This window comes from Neoarius graeffei, chromosome 22 (genome assembly GCF_027579695.1).
Source record: "Neoarius graeffei isolate fNeoGra1 chromosome 22, fNeoGra1.pri, whole genome shotgun sequence".
Classification (NCBI taxonomy): domain Eukaryota; kingdom Metazoa; phylum Chordata; class Actinopteri; order Siluriformes; family Ariidae; genus Neoarius; species Neoarius graeffei.
Genome location: NC_083590.1, coordinates 40967434 through 40989704, shown reverse-complemented (window position 1 = coordinate 40989704; position 22271 = coordinate 40967434). Strand labels below are relative to the sequence as shown.

Genomic DNA, 22271 nt, shown 5'->3' with positions numbered 1-22271 from the left:
TTCTGTCTGACTAGTGGGGAGTTCCAGGTATTTATCCTCTAGTGGACCAAAAGCAACCCTAAGGAGAGTGTACATGTGAACCCTAGGGATCTACACTTACAGGATAACTCAACAACCCATGTGACCTCAACGACTCTCCTTAGAGTTGCTTTAATCCACTAGAGGATAAATACCTGGAACTCCCCACTAGTCAGACAAAACTGAAGAAGCCTTTTGGATGACAGGTGAAACATCTTTGAATGTCTTGTATGGATATTATCTGTCAGTATAAAATAATTTGCTTTTGGGGTTTTGTTTGGCTTTAAAAGACATCTATAATACATGGATATTGTGTAACTTTCATGATAGACTTTATCAAGCTTATCGGTGTGTCTTATGCCTAGAATTAGCAAAGGAGGTTATTTGGTTCATTTGGCTCCTCTTCTGGAAGTTTGATAAATTTTCCATAATGACATTCATCCATTATTTATATCACTTATCCATTGCGTAGGGAAGCTGGAGCCAGTCCTAACTGACTTCAGGCGAAAGGTGGGGTTCATCCTGGGCAGGCCACCAATCTATCACAGGGCTTACACAAAGATGAACAACTGTTCACACTCACATTTGAACTTATGAGCAATTTAGAGTAGCCAGTTGACCTTTGGACTGTCAGAGGAAACCGGAGCACCTGGGGGAAACCCACACAAACATAGAGAGAACATTTGATTTTATTTATTTAATAATTTATTCAGATCTCATCATTTATATAGTTTGAAATTTTATGATCATTTATTTGTGTTGTTCCAAATGTCTGGTCAAATATTCCTATTAATGTGGACACACACACATTCTTTTACTTCTATCTTTGTGGGGACTCACTGATATGCTACATTCCCTAACCCCTTACCCTACCCTTAACCATCACAACTAAATCCCTAACCCTACCCCTTACCTTAAGCCTACCCCTGACTCTAACCTGAACCATCACAACTAAATCCCTAACCCCACCCCTTACCTTAATCCCACCCCTTACCCTAACCTGAACCATCACAACTAAATCCCTAAACCCACGCCTTACCCTAACCCCACCCTTTACCCTAACCTTAACCATCACAACTAAATCCTTAACCACATCCCTTACCCTAACCCTAACCATCACAACTAAACCCCTAACCCCACCCCTTACCCTAACCTTAACCATCACAACTATACCCCTAACCCCACACCTTACCCTAACCATCACAACTAAATCCCTAACCCCACCCCTTACCTTCGGGCCATACCAAAGACCATCATAAAACTGGTACCTACTGCCGTCTGGCAAGGCACGCTGCAATACAGATGTGAGTGGGGACTCAAACTCTCGCGGTTACCAGAGGACTAGCCCCCCACTGTAACCCTAGCTATGTAATAGGCGAGAGGCCGAGGGCTACGGAAACGGAAATCGGCGCTGCCCTATGCGCCACATGGGAAGGACTTTGGCTCTGGCACCCCGTACCTTAACCATCACAACTAAATCCCTAACCCAAACCTAAACCCTAAAACTAAGTCTTAACCCTCAAACAGTCCTTTGAAAAAGTGAGAACCAGACAAAATGTCCTCACCACACTGTAAAACCCGATAAGGTCACTGAGCTCAAAAATTTTATTGAAACCGATTACGTACAAATTTTTGAGGTAAGTAACTTAATTGTAATTTTTAAGAAATCTTACCTTAAAAAATTTAAGTTACTTACCTCAAAAATTTTTACGTAATCGTAAAAAAATTAAAAAATCGTAAAAAAATTTTTTCAATAAAATTTTTGAGCTCAGTGACCTTATCGGGTTTTACAGTGCATGTTGGGGAAAAAAAAACATATTCTGGTCCTTAATATGTATCAAGTAAGTACACACACACACAGTCATAAACTTCCACAGCAACCAATCACTGTAGTGTAAGTAAAGTAGGCGTGGTCATAAGGGTTAGATGTATAATTATTCATAAGCGTCCGGGTCCCACCCACTGGGCTGTTTTGACTCATCCCTCCTCGCTTAAATCCGTTAGTGCGCTCCAGCTGGAGAAGTTCACCAGAGTGGAGTAAACATCACCAAAACCTTCCCGAGTGATTTTCAGCTGATTTCACTATGATAGCAGACTATCAGCTTATTCAGTAGACGCGCTCAGGCATTAGAGAAGTGTGTCTGTGTTTTACTTATTTATATAGATAGTTCTGTATTTTTCTTCTCCCGGGATAAACGTCACCATGACATCGCGCGCGGACGCACCAGAACAGAGTCGGCGCTTCTGCGTTTTGTCGTGGGAGCAGGTGCAGCGTCTGGACTCCATCCTCGGAGAAATTGTGCCCATCCACGGACGGGGCAATTTCCCAACCCTGTCCATTTCCCCACGCCAGGTCGTGCAGGTAAAGCGCGCACGCACGCGCACGAACACATGCACTACAGACTTTTACACTGCATACTTGTGAAATATCTCCTGCACACTAAGTTCCGCTGTGACCACTCATAAAGGTGGACATTTTCCTTCACTCAGTATTAAATTACTCTATACTGTAGCCTATATTTAATCCAGGTATCATACAGTTCTGAGCCATTCCACCGAATCCGTGCCATTTCCGTCCCTAGAAAATTATATGTATAAATGCACATAAAAATGTACTTTAAAATACATTTCCTTATTACGCAGAATGTCCTGCACATTGATCTGATTTCAAATGTAAGATATATAATTGTAAGGATTAATAAAAACTACCTAAAACACTGAAAAATAGCATGTGTTACCTGTCCCTGCACTCTATACTTAACTATGAAACATTATGATTAAAATCCTTCAGATGTATTTCTTTTGCACTGTCATGTGACTCCATATCCTATCCATAGTTTAAATATTTTTTTTCATAAGAAATCCACAATATCTTAGTTAAAATACACATTTTAGTCGTGTCCCTGGGTTTTCACTCAATCCTGTTACCCAAACATATTACCCCATCTGACAAATTTGGAACATTCCATAAATCACATGTTCAACAGGAAGTTACATCAGTTGTGTCTTCTGAAGGCCATGGGAAGACCAAAAGTTAGTTCTCTCATTTACTTTTCTGTATATTTGATTATTATTTTTTTTAACTTAGACTGATAAGGTCAATGTCAACATACTGTCCTGTTACTTAAATTATTTCTTAGATGATATTTGTTTATTTTAAAAATACAGATTTTTGGTAAATCACTAGAATGTGCTAAGTGTGGTCATGCTATTAGCGCCGCCGCCATGTGGCTTAATTCCATGTATTAGCTAATCCTAGGCTAAAAACTCAGTGCTGTTACTTTCAGTCCTGTTACTCATATAAAGAGTATGCAGCCATCTTTGACTTCCAAACCTTGTAAAAAAATAAATAACATAACCTGAGTTTGACCAATACACATTTTGAATAGTTAAATATGTGTGTTATTATAATCAGTGTTGAAAAGATATAACAAATTAAGTTTAATTTGGGAGTGGTACAACAAGCAAATGGCACCCATTCGGTGGAATGTCCCTTCTCATGTTGTGCTGGACCCCACAAAGGAGGCTGCTTTACTTAACAAATAAAACAACAACAACAGCAACAATGTAGCTTTATTTAACAAAAAATCCCTTAAAAGAAATCTTTTGGTTCCTGAGGTTAGGTTTAGACATAGGTGCAGGCATAGCAGTAATTAGTGTGTGTGTGTGTGTGTGTGTGTGTGTGCACGTTATTGCTGCTATTCTTTTCTGAGGATCAAAAACTGCCAGTCTTTTCCCCCACTCCCACGTGTGGCCGATGTGAATAGGATAAGTTGAGCTGATAGGGTTAAGGGCCTTGCCCAAGGGCCCAACAGTGGCAGTTTTTCGACCCTCTGATCAATAACCCAGAGTCTTAACCCACTGAACCAGCACTTCCCCTGATCAAAAACTCCCAGTATTTATGCAAAACAAGTATATAGGAAAACAAGTATATAGGACTTTTCACATGAAGAAGAAAATGGTTCCTATTCAACTCTACATTGCAACTCTGACATCAGTTAGGCATTTGAGGCTCTTTAAGCCTGAAAGCTGCTTTGGACATTATCTTTCAGAAGGATTAAAATTGTTAAAATAATAATAATCAGTTGAATTTATTATAACACCTTTCTCATACCCAAGGTGACTTTACAATTAGGAAAAAAAAAATGTCCACCAAAAGAAGGTCAGGATGTCATTCCGGTGGTGTAGCTGCCAAAATCCCACCAAAAGGCACATGAAGATAAGTCCCACGCTGCCTGCACAGCTGCCGTGACGCTGCGCCATGGATCCACAAAGCGAGCACAGAAGCACCACCGCACAGAGTGCTGGTATGTCCCATGCTACCTGCACAGCCACCACGACGCCACCGAGCAACATCGCTCAGAACACTGCGCCAAGCACAAAATCACTGCCACACAGAGCGCTGGACAACCCCGATGTTAAAAGAGCAACGAGCTCGCTGCAATCCATAGTTAAGAACACAGGCATCACCAATGGCGAACCAAGGCCTGGAAGGAACTGATGCCCAAAACTGGGTCTGGAGCTACACCACAACCGGCGGACAAAACACTCAAACAAAAAACAAACATCAAACTACACAAACACAAAAAATTAAAATAAAAGGGAAAATAAAATAAAATAAAATAAAATAAAAAGCTCCGGTGAGAAGCGGCAGCCAGAATGCGCACAGCATACTCTCAACCGGAAACAGAAAAGCCTAAAAAAAGGAATATGATTCCTTTATATTAAAATAATATACATTAAGACAGAGAAATATTGTCTTTTATTGCCTTTTGGGGAAAAAGAAGAAGAAGAAGAAGGATTCAGCTATATTGTTCTTGGGCACATTTCAGCAGTTACAAGGCATTTGAAGTATCACTTTCTTCCTTAATAGATTTACCAGCTGTGATTCCCAGGGTGCAACTCCAGAAGCTACTGTTTGCCTTCTGTCTCGTAAAAAGAACACATTTATGCAAGAGACCCACAGTTTCTTCAGAGCTGAAACTTCCACCTGGGATATTTACTGTAGATACTTAGATACTAGCTACTAACATCGTAGTGTCCTTCCTCATTTCTGCAGCGAAGCAAATTTGAGGTATAATTCTATTTTTATTGACAGGTTTCCCCTTTCCAACTACTTTGAATTGATGTTGAATATCAGAATGATTCAGGTCTTTTTCTTCTGAGGGGAGTAACACACTGTAAAATAAATAGATAAATAAAGCCTAAGGGTTTAAAAAAGGCTTGAAGAATATCTCTGCCTATACAAACAAGTCAGGTTGTACTGTATGCACTAGCATCTGTATTAAACATTAGTGGATATTCTCAGTGAGGCTTTTCCTTCCTTTCTCTTAAGTTTATGGAAACCTGCGCATGGAACATGGATCAGTTCCATTATGAAAGAAAGACGGGGAATTTCCAAGGTACCCAGCTTTCAGTGGCTTAATTTGAAGTTTCCAGAACAGAGAAGTCAATTTTGCTGATAGCCATTACTGATCATTTTAATTTAGATCGACTTTTATAGACCTTCAACTCTTTTTTCCAATGCTGATGCCTGCACTTAGACCACTTTACACATTTCATAAACATTTTATCGCTGGTGAAGAATGGGGACACTTCTTACAGTACTGTGGAGAAGTCTTAGGTACAGGCAAAGAAATGCTTTTGAGCAAAGATTATTTTAAAGAATAATGAAATGAAGTGTTTCTGCATTAATAAATACTATAAAGAAGAGCTGTAAACAGTAATAGATTTAAAAAAAGTCAGTACTGTATATGGTGTGATGACCCTTTGCTTTAAAAAACAAAACAGTAGTCTCAGGTACAATGAGTGCAGTTTTATACGGAAATGAGCTGTAGGTTTTACTGAGCATCTTACAGAACCAGCCACAGTTCTCCTGGACACTTTGACTGTCACACTTGCTTTTTAATTTTGCATCAAAGCCCAGTAATCTTCATTATGTTTTCTTTTTTAAACTGAAATGTGCTCTCTTGTGTAATATGCTGCTTTCTTTACTGACATACAAACATTTTTCTGTAACATTTTATTTTGTGCCAGAAAACTCATGTTTGGTAATCTGATTTTTTATTTTTATTTTTTGGTATTGAGTCAGTAATGTAAAAAATAAAATAAAAATCTATAACAAAGTTGGTACTAAAAAAAGCGTGCTGAATACTTTTGCACAGTACTGTATGTGTTGGGCAAGTTATTGCAAAGTCTCAGTGGAAAATGCATAATGTTTTACTCAGACTGGTGAGCGGTGCTCCTCCCTGTCAGATGCCTTGTGTCCTAACCAGAGATGGAAAATAACAAATTACATGTATCCTTGTTACATCACTTGAGTACACTGTAATGCTATTTTTTAGGATGAATCACAGTACTTTCATATATAGATGAACTTCCTTATATATCCCCATTCAAAAGTTTGGACACACTTTCTAATTCACTGGTTTTCTTTATTTGTATTAATTAAGTCACTTCATGTCTTAAAGTAATGATGGATGTCGTTTCTCTTTTCTCAGTTGAGCGGTTCTTGATATAATATGGATTACTACAGTTGTGGTGTTGAATAGGGCTATTTACTGTATTTTTATTATTTACTGTTTACTGTTTGATCTCAAACTCATTAAGAAGGCAAAAAACTTGTCCACTAATTAACTTTTGATGAGACACACCTGTTAATTGAAAAGCATTCCAGGTGACGACCTCAGGAAGCTGGTTAAGATAATGCCAATAGTGTGTAAAGCATAATCAAGGTAAACAGTGGATACTTTGAAGGATCAAAAATATCTCATTCTCATCTCATTATCTCTAGCCGCTTTATCCTTCTACAGGGTCGTAGGCAAGCTGGAGCCTATCCCAGCTGACTACGGGCGAAAGGCGGGGTACACCCTGGACAAGTCACCAGGTCATCACAGGGCTGACACATAGACAACCATTCACACTCACATTCACACCTACGGTCAATTTAGAGTCACCAGTTAACCTAACCTGCATGTCTTTGGACTGTGGGGGAAACCGGAGCACCCGGAGGAAACCCACACGGACACGGGGAGAACATGCAAACACCACACAGAAAGGCCCTCGCCGGCCACGGGGCTCGAACCTAGACCTTCTTGCTATGAGGCGACAGCGCTAACCACTACACCACCTTGCCGCCCGGATCAAAAATATGAAACGTATTTTTTTTTAACACTTTTTGTTTACCATATAGGGTGGCACGGTGGTGTAGTGGTTAGCACTGTTGTCTCACAGCAAGAAAGTCCTGGGTTAGAGCCCAGTGGCCGACAGAGGCCTTTCTGTGTGGAGTTTGCATGTTCTCCCCATGTCTGCATGGGTTTCCTCCGGGTGCTCCGGTTTCCCCCACAGTCCAAAGACATGCAGATTAGGTTAATTGATGGCTCTTAATTGACCGTAGGTGTGAATGGTTGTGTGTTTCATCCCTACAATGACTCCAGCTTGCCTGTGACCCTGTACAGGACAAGTGGCTACAGGTAATGGATGGATATATATATATTTTTTAGCCTGGGAAATCCCATGCTGCTTTGCACAATCATTCCGATCTGAAAAGACAGCATGGAAACTATGGTCTAAAGGCTCGCCTGAGTTAGGGAGCCAATCAGAGAGTGGGGAGGGGTGGAAAGACGGTGACGCGTACTACTCAACAAACGGAAACTTGTAGTTTATTTGGGACTGTTTACGGATCACATTTAACATGGCGGCGAGCGATACGAACCAAACTTTCGATCAAGCTTTAGACACTGTTCTGAATAGTTTAGAGCGAAAGTTTGTTTTAAAACGGCAGTAATTGTTCGGTGCCATTGTTTTCCTATTTTTGTTTTGCCTTCTCTTTCTCTTTCCTTCTCTTCTTCGCTTCTTCGTCGCTCTAACTACGTCACCGGGTACAACTGCCATGATTGGCCATGGGCTACATATATGCCAAATGATAGACATTCGCAATGTCCAATAAACAGCCGTTGACAATCATAAACCACACCTCCCCTACGAGAAATTCAATAGGCGGATTCCAGACCATATTTCACTTGTGATATGGTCTGGTGTTAACCAGACTATATATTTTTAACACTCAGTGTGTTTACATGCACATCCAAATCGAGCTACTGTCAGTAATCGAGCTAAGGGTCCCAGCAGGGGTGCCAGAGAAATCCAATCCTACATGCACACAAGTTAATCGAGCTATTGTGTGAGTTACATTGTGCACCCGAGCCACAGGTGGCGCTACACGCCCCATCGTGTTGGTACACTTCCAGTTGTCGTCATGAAGAAGAGCTATTCAAGAGTATAAACAAAGTTATCAGCAGTGTTGCCAGATACTGCTGACGTTTTCCAGCCCAAAACATGTTCAAATCCGCCAAAATGCACTTAAAACCGCCCAATCTGGCAACACTGGCAGTTCTGTGTTCACAAGTTCCTTGCTCAAGCTGTTAGGCTTGCTCTAACAGACTGTATGGCTACAAACTGTCCTGTGCAGACCACTGCTTTGTAAGACAACTTATTTTGCACAATTGTATATTTTTCTAAAGTCCATTTTTTGCTTACAATTTAACTTATGTCTTAATAAACACACAAAAAGTTAAATTGTTTTGTTTTTATTGACATTCTTCAGATGTTGGACATCTATATATACTCACACACACACAAATACAGTGACTTGTTTATGTACACAATTCACAGCTATGCAACAGCTGTACAGATGTATTTGTTGATACAGTAAGTGAGTAAGTGCTAAATTTTAACAGTGCAAACAATGCCACAAAAAGAAAAGATTCATGCCGACCGAGGCTGTTGTGTTTCCCGCTTGTGGTCTCGTCACTCGTCACTTCCGGAAGGGGCAGTGCTGAAGTAAGTAGCTCGAATACGTAGCTCAATAGGGTATACATGCACTAAGTAGCTCGGCAGAAATTGCATAATCTAGGTCGTGTAGCTCGATTCCGAGAAATCAAGTTCGGTTCAATTTCAGCCGAATTAAGGTGTATACATGGCATTTTGAACTTCGATTTCAGTCGAGCAACGGCAGAAATTCGATTCTCTCTATGTGCATGTAAACACACTGACTTTTAGTTTACCACATAGGGGCAGCACAGTGGTGTAGTGGTTAGCACTGTCGCCTCACAGCAAGAAGGTTCTGGGTTTGAGCCCAGTGGCTGAGTGGGGCCTTTCTGTGTAGAGTTTGCATGTCCTCTCCATGTCTGCATGGGTTTCCTCTGGGTACTCTGGTTTCCCCCACAGTCCAAAGACATGCAGGTTAGGTTAATTGGTGGCTCTAAATTGACCATAGGTGTGAATGTGAATGGTTGTTTGTCTCTATGTGTCAGCCCTGCAATGATCTGGCAGCTTGTCCAGGGTGTACCCCGCCTCTCACCCATAGTCAGCTGGGATAGGCTCCAGCTTGCCCACGACCCTGCACAGGATAAGCAGCTAGAGGTAATGGATGGATGTTTACCACATAATTCCATATATGTTATTTCATAGTTTTGATGTCTTCTGTATTGCTCTACAATGTAAAAAATGGTCAAGTTAAGTTCCATTCTTATTTTATTGTGCACATTATATACATGGTCCACGTTTTTACTTTTTACTTTCATCTCATTATCTCTAGCCGCTTTATCCTGTTCTACAGGGTCGCAGGCAAGCTGGAGCCTATCCCAGCTGACTACGGGCGAAAGGCGGGGTACACCCTGGACAAGTCACCAGGTCATCACAGGGCTGACACATAGACACAGACAACCATTCACACTCACATTCACACCTACGGTTAATTTAGAGTCACCAGTTAACCTAACCTGCATGTCTTTGGACTGTGGGAGAAACCGGAGCACCCGGAGGAAACCCACACGGACACAGGGAGAACATGCAAACTCCGCAACTTTTTACTTTATTTATTTTATTTGATATATTTTTAAAATACTTTTATTGCATTCTATTTTTTTTTTTGTTACGGTCTATTCCTGACTGTTTCTATCTGTGAGCTGCTGGAACATATAAATTTCCCCACTGAGGGATAAATAAAGTTTATCTTAAAATACAGAAAAACCTATGAATGAGTAGGGGTGTACAAACTTTTGACTGGTACCATATGTGCAAGTTTTACAGAATTTAATTTTTGAGACCCAATCAAAATAAAGCACTTTCTTGTTGAACATTCATACTTCTGACATCAAATACAGCTGAATGTCTGCAACGGGGAGAAAAATGAGCATCTCTGGCCCCAAGTATCAGATATCTTCAGTTTTAAAAGCTTAAGAAAGCAGTGTGATAACAACCTGCAAATGATGTGAGCCAAATCCCGTGGTGATATCAGCATTTCACAACTCAACATCCAACCTGTGGAAGCGTACAGGTAAGCCATTAGCTACCAGAGTGAGCTAGACTAGCTAGTAGTCAGAGCTTTTTATGCTTTACAATATGAAACCTAAGATGTCACATTGATGTTCCGTTGTGATTGCCTGTTGTGCTAAATATGTCTAAAGTGGTGCTCCAGGAACGTTTATAGGAACCCCACCAGCATTTGGCTAAGTTAAGAAAAAGCAAAAATGGAACAGAATAGCAAATCGAAAATTTTCAGATTAACTTATTAGTTATGTAACAGTACTTTTTCCTCAACAGTGTGTTTTGTAGCCTTTCCACAGCTTGCTGCTTCCCCCCCACACACACACTCCTCTTCTCCAGGAACTTTTCATTGCAGTGCACATGTTTGTCTTCCTAATTTTTTGAGGATCTTCCGTTGATAAAATTACTAATGCAGCTAATTAAAGCTAGACTGCCTTTCAGATTTTTCACGTTTAGGTCATAAAAATAATTTTCCCAGACACCCAATTATTTTTGTTTAGTGGACTGGAAGCTACTGAATTCGAATCACAGACTTCCAATTTTATTATTATTATTATTATTATTATTATTATTTTTTTTTAATAGAACAATTAATGAATTTAGGACCACATGGCCCTAAATTCTCTGCTATTTTTTCCTGCTTCACCATGACCCAATTCAAGATACTCACGTGGTGGGCTTTCCTTGTTCGCACAAGGCATTTTGGGAAACAAATTTGAAACAGAAGAGAAAAATGGAGGACGTGAGTGTGCGAATAAAACTTGAAAGACTGACTACAGTAAGGGAAAGTGAGAAGAAAAGACATTATGTTGCAAAGAAAAGGAAACGCAGGACCAAACTAATAAATATCGTCGCTCAGCGAGCACCTCAGTGTGATCAGCTGTTCGTTTAGCGACAGAATGATGGAACTGTCAGTGCACGGTCAAAGGTAAACCTGTAGATGGCAGTAATGTAGCACTGGATGCCAACTGCCGTAAAACCCTAAATAAGAAGGTAAACCTGTGCATGTGCACATGGACCTCCTCTGTCTGCTTGACTGCGCAAAGTGAGCAATTTCATGCACATTATTTGCTTTAATCCCCTCAAATTAAATAGCTTCCCAGCCACAGAATGACCTGATATTTTTTGAGATATCACAGAAATAAACATATATAACACAGTTATATATGTGTTATATATGTTATATATAACATATATAACACATAACACAGGCTTGCTCATTGGGGATAGATTAGGGATAAAATTAGCTCGTTTTAAGTCGTTAAAATTCTGTAAAGCTGCTTTGTGACAATGTTTATTGTTAAAAGCGCTCTACAAATAAACTTGACTTGACTTGACTATATCACAATGACCAAATTTGAGAGGGAACTAAATTTCACCGATTTTATGAAATCGAAAGGCTGTCTAACTTTAACGTTATGCCTTAAAGGAAACCTTTTGGATTTTTTTTTAGGTAAAAGCTTCCAATTTTGTAAAAACTTTAACTTGTTAGGACCAGTGAAATGATACATTCAAGGCCAACATTGTCAGAGTTTCCTCTCCTTGTTATTACCATGTGACCTGTGTGTCCCCGAGGCACCAAATCATTTTCAGTATGTGGAATTGACTCCAAAGCTTTTGGACAAACTCCCAGCACCTTTAATGTGAATCAAAAGCAGAATGACGACTTGATGACTTCACACAACATCTATTAAAATATATATTGTGTATGCTTAGAATATTAAGCAATGTATTGTTTATAAACAACCTTAGAACCATTACCTAACCTACTCTGCCATGTGTGTTCCTCCATCACTGTTGTACCATGTGAGGTCAGGTTTGCCCATTTCAGTACAACTTTGGTTGTATCGATGTTGTAACATTCATCACAATATTCCATGTGTTTTTAGTCAAACTGAAGTAACATATTTTGGACTTCATAGTATGGCCGGGCAATATAGCTGGAAAATTTATAATGATAAAATGTTACAATTCAGTCGATATTAGGCATGTAACGATTCACCAAATTTTCATAATTTGGTGAATCGTTTTTGATTTGATTCATTTCATTTGATTCATGATAGTAAAAATAAATAATCAAATTAAAATTTTACTTACAAAATTTTATTCCTAAAAATGCAGCATTTATTTCTTCCTGTTCTATCAACTTAAATATTCCTTTAGTGAAATAAAAAAAAACATTTTATTTAATTTTCTTAATAACCAACAATAATTATTTACCCACATTTGTAAAGGTTGGAGTAAAATACAGTGACCTATTAACTAAAATATTCCTTTTATTAAAAATGAAAAAAAAGTTAATTAAAAAAGCCTGTTTATGAATATTTGTACTACCTTATTTTCCTTCTCTTCTCTTTAGCTTTCAGCAGTCTGTAAAAGGAGAGCTCGGCTTTCTTGTTAAATCTTTTTGTACAGTCAGTTGCACAACAGCTCTCGCATTTTAGATATTTTTGTGTGTTTTTGCTGCATTTGCGCTGTGTTACTTCCACCTAGGGTGAAGTCATGCGTATTCCCGCTAAGTCTGCTGTCTCAACAACATAAATACAGCTAGGAAAAACTAAGAGATTATGCAGCCTGATAATAATCGTAATTAATTTTTTATTTCATTGATTTGAATCATCATAAATTTGTATCACAATTTGTATCACAATCACAAATGTCAATATCGAGAATTATTATACATACAGGCCACTTTTTCCATGCAATAAAAACATGTTCTGTTCCCTTCTAGTGGGTTTATTGATGGCATACAATATTATTATAATATCGCTTATCCTCTGTGTATTACGCCACTCTCCCCAGTCAAGAATGAGCATGCAATATTGTTACAATGTTGTACGTTGTCAAGACAACATGACGTCACACTTCGGAGCTCATGCAAATATCCAGTGACAAAACTTTTCTGCTGCGCATACAGTTCAAGTACGTTTTTACCATTTGTAAACAAACATGGCCATGAGGTTTACTTTGTTAAAAGTGGAAGATTTTGAGAGAATTTTGGCTGCCAGGTCACTCCATTGTGTGTAGTTGTCGATGTTGATTTTAAAAGTAACTCAGTAAATTATACATGGAAAATAATAATAATAATTGGCTTGACTGCGCTAGCATTGACCTTCACTAACACTACAATAGCTGGAAGGTAACTGCACTGCCGCGTTAACAGCACTGAGTCGCGGGTAAGCTCACGTTGGCCTTCGAGAACGCAGATATGAAGAGATTGTGTATAATAATAATAATAATAATAATAATAATAATATTGGCTAGCTTTTTTCATGGTCCATCAGATATATTCCATTCAGCTACTCGTCTTTGACTCGTTCAATATCATGCTAGCTGAATGGAATACGTATATCTGATATACTATGAAAAAAACCCAGCCAATATTATTGAATTATTGATCCTATTTTTAAACCTATTCACTAAACAAATAGCTGATCACACCGAGGTGCTCGCTGACCGCCGATATTTATTAGTTTGGTCTTGTGTTTCCTTCACAACATAACATCTTTTCTTTTCACTTTCCATTACTGTCTTTCACATTTCATTTGCACACTCACGTCCTCCATTGTTCTCTCCTGTTTCAAATTTGTATCCCACAATGCTTTGCATGAACGGGGAAAGCCCACCACATCATGCATCACGCAGTATCTTGAATTGGGTCACGGTGAAGCAAGAAAAAAATGGTGGCGAATTTAGGGCCACATGGCTCTAAATTCATTAATTGTTCTTTTAGGAAAAAAGTAATAAAATTGGAAGTCTGTGATTCGAATTCAGTAGCTTTCGGTCCATTAAGCAAAAATAATTGGGTGTCTGGGAAAATTCTTTTTATGACCTACACTTACGAAATCTTGAGGCAGTTGGGGGTTAGATACCTTGCTTAAGGGAACTTCAGTCACTCGTGCTGGTTCAGAGAATCGAACCAGCAACCTTTTAGTCCTAAAGCTGCTTCTCTAACTGTTAGGCCATGACTTCCATCCATGCAGAAATATGCAAGATGATCACTGTGCTTATTCATTGGTAATATCAGAAATGCTAATATATGTAAAACTATGTAAAATATGTATTGTAAAATTGACATCATAAGAAGTCGCTCAGTAGCTACATTTACATGGACCCTAATAATCCATGAATACTCGTATTTAAGCTTGATCTGAAAGAACTACCCTGTTCCAACTGAGAATTTAATCGAATTGAAAAAGGTGGGGGCGGCACGGTGGTGTAGTGGTGAGCACTGTCCCCTCACAACAAGAAGGTTCTGGGCCCAAGCCCAGTGGCCAATGAGGGGGCCTTTCGGTGTGGAGTTTACATGCTCCCCCCGTGTCTACGTGGGTTTCCTCCAGGTGCTCCGGTTTCCCCCACAGTCCGAAGACATGCAGGTTAGGCTGATTGGTGGTTCTAAATTGACCGTAGGTGTGAATGTGAGAGTGAATGGTTGTTTGTCTTTGCCCATGTTTACATTAGACCGTATCAGCGGATCATCAGATTAACGTTTTTAAAACAATTAGTGTGCACACAGCAACACCAATACACGATTTGCGTGCACACAGCAACACCAATACACGGATACGCTCGGCTCCGCAGGCATCCTGCGCTCCAAATCACTCCGCCCTGAACAGCAAGTGCCCTCTGGAGGGTGCGCACTCCGGCCTTGCGCAGCTCACAGAGCACGCGAGTGAAGTGCACAAGCTGTGATTCGGGACTGAGCCGCTGTGTGTGTGATCCCAGCGCATATCACTTACCACTTGCAAGTGGAAGGATGGCAAGCCTAAAGACATTCATAACTACACAATGGGCAGTATTTGCATCAGTATTTGCAGTATTTTCATACTTTTATACTCTTTAATGAAAGGTGATACAAGGCGGAAGTCCACGCCGTTTTTCAGCAGTCGCGTCACATGACCAACGCCAGCGAATCAGGAAGGTGGATGTCACAGTGACGTTGTCCAATGACGACGCCAGCTAGAGCTCAGCACAGCGTATCCGCGTATCTCAATGTTTACACAGCACCGGAGCTGACACGATCTGGATTGAATACGTGGACCCTGGCGGATTCCCGTTTCCCGGCGTTTCCAGGCGGTTTAATGTAAACGGACAGTGCATCCGCGATGAAAACGAGACAGATACGGTCTAATGTAAACTTGGCCTTTATGTGTCGGCTCTGCGATGATCTGGTGACTCGTCCAGGGTGTACCCTGCCACTCGCCTATTGTCAGCTGGGATAGTCTCCAGCTTGCCCGCGACCCTGCACAGGATAAGTAGTTACAGATAATGGATGGATGAAAGAGGTGGTGTAGACCTCTGATAATCCATTTGATTCAGAAAATATTAGCAGTGTAACCGCTCAAGTGCATTTTCAGTATGATTGAGGTACAGTGAGGTACTTTGTTTGAAGTCTTGTGATAACAACATGTACATCAAATACTGCTCCCAGAAGTAGTGGACAATTGTGCCAAGATCTCCATTGTCTGTTGTTGCAAGACAAATGCTTATGTTGAGTTATGTTCAATTAAAAAAGCAAATTGGAATTACTTTTGAAAAAACAAACAAACAAACAAACAAACAAACAAACAAACAAACAAACTATTGTTCTAGTAGTTCAGAATAGGCAGCAAAGATATGGCTCTGTACAGTATGGCATTTCAAAACAAATTATCCTGGGCTTGCCTTCTTCTGTATAGCAGTTTTATGGGGAGAATTTATTTATTTTTATTGTTGCTTAAATAAAATAGATAAAAGAAACGATAAGATTGGCTAAAGTACTCGCCACTTCCATCTTCACTGAGCAGAGTAAGCCAGCTATGTGGGATTGGCAGAAATTCTATTCTGATTGTTCGCTTGGGACATATAAACATGCACATCTATCCGATTGCTTTCATGTAAGTGGTACATTCAGAATCACTGATCAGTATAAATTCATTCTGAATGTGAAATATGTTCATGTAAATGTAGCTTGTGTCAATGTGTAGGGAAACCTTGAGTTACCACTGTAAGTATGCCAGCTTCATATCTTGGAAAAAATAGGAACACTGATATACTAAAAAAGTTCATTATAGAGATAACTTGTGGTTTCCTTGTTAGAAGTTTCAGCCTTTATTGAAAAGTGTGTCACTGTCCATTGCGAGCATAATGCAATGGGTGGACCCTGGCTGGGAAGTGGTTCCAGATCATGAAGAGAGGAAAAATGTGGAAGAAGTGGGGGAAAAAAGAAAAAAAGAGCTAATAAACTCACCCTCTGTCCGAAATCACTCACTATATAGCAGACTAGTGAGATCGCCATTTTGTAGTGCTGTCCGAATATATAGTGAGAATTATTACACCCTATATAGTGGACTCATAGTGTCCCACAATGCATCTCACAATGGACAGAGGAAGAAACACATTATAAACAGATATTCAAGTACAATTAAAAATAGTAAAAGAACAGATAAAATACAAGAATAAAAGTTAGAGTGCAGAGCGAGGAATTAATCAAAAGACTCAAATTTGATTTAATAAAAGGCAACCACAAAGAAGAAAGTATTCAGCCTTGATTTAAAAGTGCAAAGATGTAGCAGACACAAAGTACTTTGTATTTATTAATGTGGGAAATACGCTCAGTATAATATGCATGTATTTATTATTTTGAAAACCCACCAGCCGACTGATCTGGCACATTTTAGTTGTGCGACAGTAATGACGTAAATAACCGCGTGACAGAGTAGTGTCCGAAAGTGTTTTTCATTTTACCAATAAGCTCACTATATAATCCTCTATATAGAATTCCCTAAATAGTGAGTAGGGAGTAGTGAATGAATGAGTGATTTTGGACACAGCCTCGATGTTACCTAGCATGGCTACAGTTAAATCAAAAGTTCTTTCATGCCCTCCATTTGTGAAAATGACAGCATGAAATTTGGTCATATTTTGATGTCTCTCCAGTCCAGTCTAACTCTCCCTAGTGTAAAACAGCCTAATCATCTGGCCATGGCTATACACTTTGATAATTATAAACACATTCCACAAAGAGTTTAATGGTTTAACTTTATGGACATGCCTAACCGATTTTTCTATGTAAGGATCCCCATGACACCAATTGTTTCTTTGTGATTGGCACTGCAAATTAATCAAGTTAAAAATGAGCATGGAAAAAATACTGGTGTTAAACAACAAAAACACTATATGAATGAACAGTTTTGTGAAGGTTGCACTGTGTCCTGGAGGAACCACATTTTGTTCCTCACTCAGTATACTGTGGTGAGAGGGAATGACAAATAAAACTCGCTTTGAGTTTGCTCCTTAGCATCATTATGTGGCTAGCTTGGCTGGATGCAAAACAATGTCTTTGTTCTTTGTTATTATGCAAATTATTTCATTGGGGTGACATACAAAATTCACTGAAGCCACTTTTAATAAAGCTTTTATAAAGTGTCATTTGGTTGAGTATGAACTTCTGTTTTAACTATTGCTTAAATTAAATTCACACCAGAACACTGAGACACATGGCAAGAATGGACATACATTCGTTTTTATGTGTACAGTACATTACATACACTTCAAAGAAACATAGACATAAGCTGCATAGCAATTCATCTACAAACCCCATTTCCAGAAAAGTTGAGATATTTTCCAAAATACAACAAAAACAAAAATATGTGATTTAATTCACGTGGACATTTATTTACTGTAACTGACAAAAGTACAAAGAAAATATTTTCACTAGTTTTACTGACCAACTTAATTGTATTTTGTAAATATAAATGAAGTTAGAATCTGATGCCTGCAACACACTTAAAAAAAAAAATTGGGACAAAGGCATTATTACCATTGTGTTACATCACCTTTCCTCTTAATAACACTTTTTAATCGTATGAGAACTGAGGATACTAATTGTTGCAGTTTTGCAATTGGAATTTTTGTCCATTCTTGCTCGATACAAGACTTCAGCTGCTCAATAGTCCATGGTCGCCATTGTCTGATCCTCCTCTTCATGATGCACCATACATTCTCAATGGAGCACTTGCATGTGACGTCACAGCCGATCCAGATTGTGACAGACGCCATCTTGTCGGTCAAACGCCATATTCCGCCTTCTACTTCTACTTCTGGTTCTACTTCTGCTTTTACTTCTACCTTTTCTTCTGGAAAACCCTCATCTCATCTCATCTCGTTATCTCTAGCCGCTTTATCCTTCTACAGGGTCGCAGGCAAGCTGGAGCCTATCCCAGCTGACTATGGGTGAAAGGCGGGGTACACCCTGGACAAGTCGCCAGGTCATCACAGGGCTGACACATAGACAACCATTCACACTCACATTCACACCTACGGTCAATTTAGAGTCACCAGTTAACCTAACCTGCATGTCTTTGGACTGTGGGGGAAACCGGAGCACCCGGAGGAAACCCACGCGGACACGGGGAGAACATGCAAACTCCGCACAGAAAGGCCCTCGCCGGCCCCAGGGCTCGAACCCAGGACCTTCTTGCTGTGAGGCGACAGCGCTAACCACTACACCACCGTGCCGCCTTTCTGGAAAACCCTACTATATACAATTCTACTACAACGGCTGCGGCTACAAGCTCTCCCTACCTGTGCACGGTTTTTATGTTTTTTGTGTGTATTTTTGCATGTTGTTCGTCTGTACCGGACTTCAATATCCACTACAACCGTATGGACTTACTGGACATTGGTTTCCAGCAGAAAATGACGGTTTGTAGCGATTTCCATCGCATGCACAACATTCCGGACGAGATAGCGAGACCAGCAGGGTCTCCGTGGATTGTTATCGGAAGCAAAGCAAAGGAGGCGGTGCCGGGAGCGGAAACAAAAGCGAGGCTGCAGAGCCGGCCTGTTGACTAAGCTCAGAAAACAGCCACTCAAACCTCCACTGCTAAGCCTCTATCTCTCCAACCCCAGATCCATGTAAACAAGACGGACGATTTAATTACCTCTATTCTATTCTATTCTATTCTATTCTATTCTATTCTATTCTATTCTATAATCGGCTGGTCAGTGCTATATTCAATACTTAAGTGACTTACCCATCCAATGAGGATTCTTGTTTACAAGATGCCACATCTGAGTCGCTGACAAATCCTGAATTTCTGTAAAGATAACTGTCCAGAGATTTATAGGCACGCAGTGCTTCACCACTGAACAGCGAGGGAAAGTTAATGAGGTAATTATACACGTCCGGGTATTCCGCTGGCAGTTCAAAATCTGGTCGTGAAAACTCCGTCCGGAAAGCCATAAGGGTCACTAATCTGTAGATCGTTTATTTTAGACATATATCTAGTTATCTGTTCATTAGAAAAATGAGCCGTGTAGTCCGTCGGTTGAAATTGATTCATTCTGTACACGAGTGCAGCAGTATTCAGCGGTGTTTTTGACCGACAAGATGGCGGTTGTGTACTTTCCGGTCACGTGACTGCAAGATCTCTATAGGAGACAGATCTGGACTGGCAGCAGGTCAGTCAAGCACATGCACTCTGTCTACGAAGCCACACTGTTGTAGCCCATGCAGAATGAGGCCTGGCATTGTCCTGCTCAAACAAGCATGGACTTCCCGGGAAGAGATGTCGCCTTAATGGCAATATATGTCTCTAAAATCCCATTATATGCCTCCGTGTCAATGGTACCTTCACACACACACAACTCACCCATGCTGTGGGCACTGATGCCCACATACCATCACAGATGCTGATTTTTCCAACTTTCTCTGATAACAAACTGGATGGTTTTGTTCACCTTTGGCACTGAGAACTCAACATCTGGTTTTCCCAAAAACAAGCTGAAATGTGGACTCATCTGACCACAGCACGTTTCCATTGTCTTTCGGCCAATCTGAGATGAGTTTGAGCTCAGAGAAATCGGTGACATTTCTGCATAGAATTGATTAATTGCTTCCTCCTTGCATAATACAGTTTCAGGTTGCATTTCTGGATGTAGCAGTGGACTGTGTTAAGTGACAGCGGTTTTCGAAAGTACTCCTGAGTCCATGTGGCTATATTTGTCACAATAGCATGACTGTTTCTCAGGCAGTGCCATCTGAGGGCTCGAAGATCACAAACAGTGGTTTCCAACCTTGCCCTTTACACACTGAGATGTCTCTGAATTTCCTGAATCTTTTCACAGTATTATGTACTGTAGATTTTGAAAGACCTAACAGCTTGCATTGAGAAATGTTCTTTTTGAATTGACTAGCACATCTTTTACGAATTTTGGCACAAACAGGTTTGCCATGACTCATCCTTGCTGTCAAAAACTGAACCTTTGGCACATGCTCCTTTTTATACCCTATCTTGATACCCTCATCTTTTAACAATTAACCAGTTAATTATTGTGGAATCTTCCAAAATGGTGTTACTTGGATATCCTATTAGAAAAGTGGAAGACCTATTGGGAGTAGATCAGCAGCAGGCACGGAAAACAATGATGGACAAAAAGAACCTTGAGTGTCTATTGGAACATCATTTTTCAATGGCATGCCCCAAGGCCAATCACTTGCCACGTGGGAAGAAATGATGATGATGATTTGCAGTCTTATTTTTCCTCTGTCCTAACTTTTTTTGAGTGTTTTGAAGGCATCAAATTCTAACTTTTTTTTTTACAAATATTTACAAAAGACAATTAAGTTGGTCAGTAAAACTAGTGAAAATATTTTCTTTGTACTTTTGTCAGTTAAATAAACGTTCACATGAATTAACTAATCAAAATTTTTTATTACATTTTGGAGAATATCCCAACTTTTCTGGAAATGTGGCTTGTAAATCCGTAATAAAATTTAAAAAAAATCTGCACAAAAATAACAAATTTATTAATGTAACAATCACTAGTATCAGTACTAAAAGCAGTAATACCGAAGAGATTATCATTCATTTTGTTCAATAATTTCACTTTTTCTCTCATGTGATCTTCTACTGATGCTTCGTCAAAACGCTCTCAAAAAAGATTTTGGCATCATTGAACGATACAATAGCTAAGTTTATGGATATGAAACTGTAATAGTGTGTGTGTGTGTTTATTTTTTGTCATTGTTAAAGATGGTGTGAAGCTCTTGGGCATGGGGCTTTAATTGTCTTTTTTATTAAATACAAATAAAAAAACATTGTAGTTTGCAAAATATCTAATTTTTAACCGATTCAACTTGTTTCCTTGTATAGCAATCAGTCATAATTAATATGCTAGGTAGTAACCCATGAGCATTCATTTTCATTAATAAAAACATAAAGATTGATATTTGCAATCAAACCATGCTCTTTGACCTGAAGTGAAAACTGCAGAATATTGTTTGGAGCCTGTATTTTATAGTATTTTTAGTTTAGATGAGATTTCCTGGCAAAGCGACTAAATGTAATGGTTTCTTGGGGCAAGGTTTTTTTTTTAAATAGTAAAATAATACTACCTTTGATATTGGCATCAAACTACACAACAGACTGATGTATTAATTGCAAGATTTATACTTTATACTTTAAAGGTGACATATGATACCCCTTTTACACAAGTTGACACAGTTCCCTGAGGTTTTAATGAAACATCTGTGACATGCTTTTTTCGAAATACCACAGGGATAAAGCAGCACAGCTCCTTTCTCACCTTGTCTAAGCAGCCCTGTTCAAAACGGCTGATTTGAGCACCTGTCCCTTTAAATAAAAATGAGCCACTGTTCACCCCACCCCCTCTTCTCCCAGCCAATCAGGTCACACTTTCCTCATGAATATTCGTTCACAAAAGCAGTTCTCAAGCCATGAGTGGAGATACACTGATGAAGGGGTGGGATCATTCTAATGAACTCCCTTTGTGACATAGAAAGGGGAGTCAAATCTGAAGGGCTCGTTGAAGCATGTTTTCTGAAATAGGCAGCACAAAAGCAACTCACTGGGTTGTTTTATTTCAGAGTTTGTGGGTTGGTAGGTACTGTAGATACCCAAATGTATATGCACAAGCAC

The 22271-nt window shown here is 39.6% G+C and overlaps 1 protein-coding gene across 1 annotated transcript in view; it reads left to right on the top strand.

Moving 5' to 3' along the window:
* Positions 1-2039: 2039 nt before the first annotated feature.
* The window catches only part of LOC132870877 (terminal nucleotidyltransferase 5A-like), a 31661-nt gene continuing 11429 nt past the window's right edge, over positions 2040-22271 (top strand). The window contains exon 1 of the mRNA XM_060904807.1: positions 2040-2380. Coding sequence (XP_060760790.1) covers positions 2222-2380 — 159 coding nt within the window. The 5' untranslated portion in view covers positions 2040-2221. The remainder of the gene's footprint in view (positions 2381-22271) is intronic.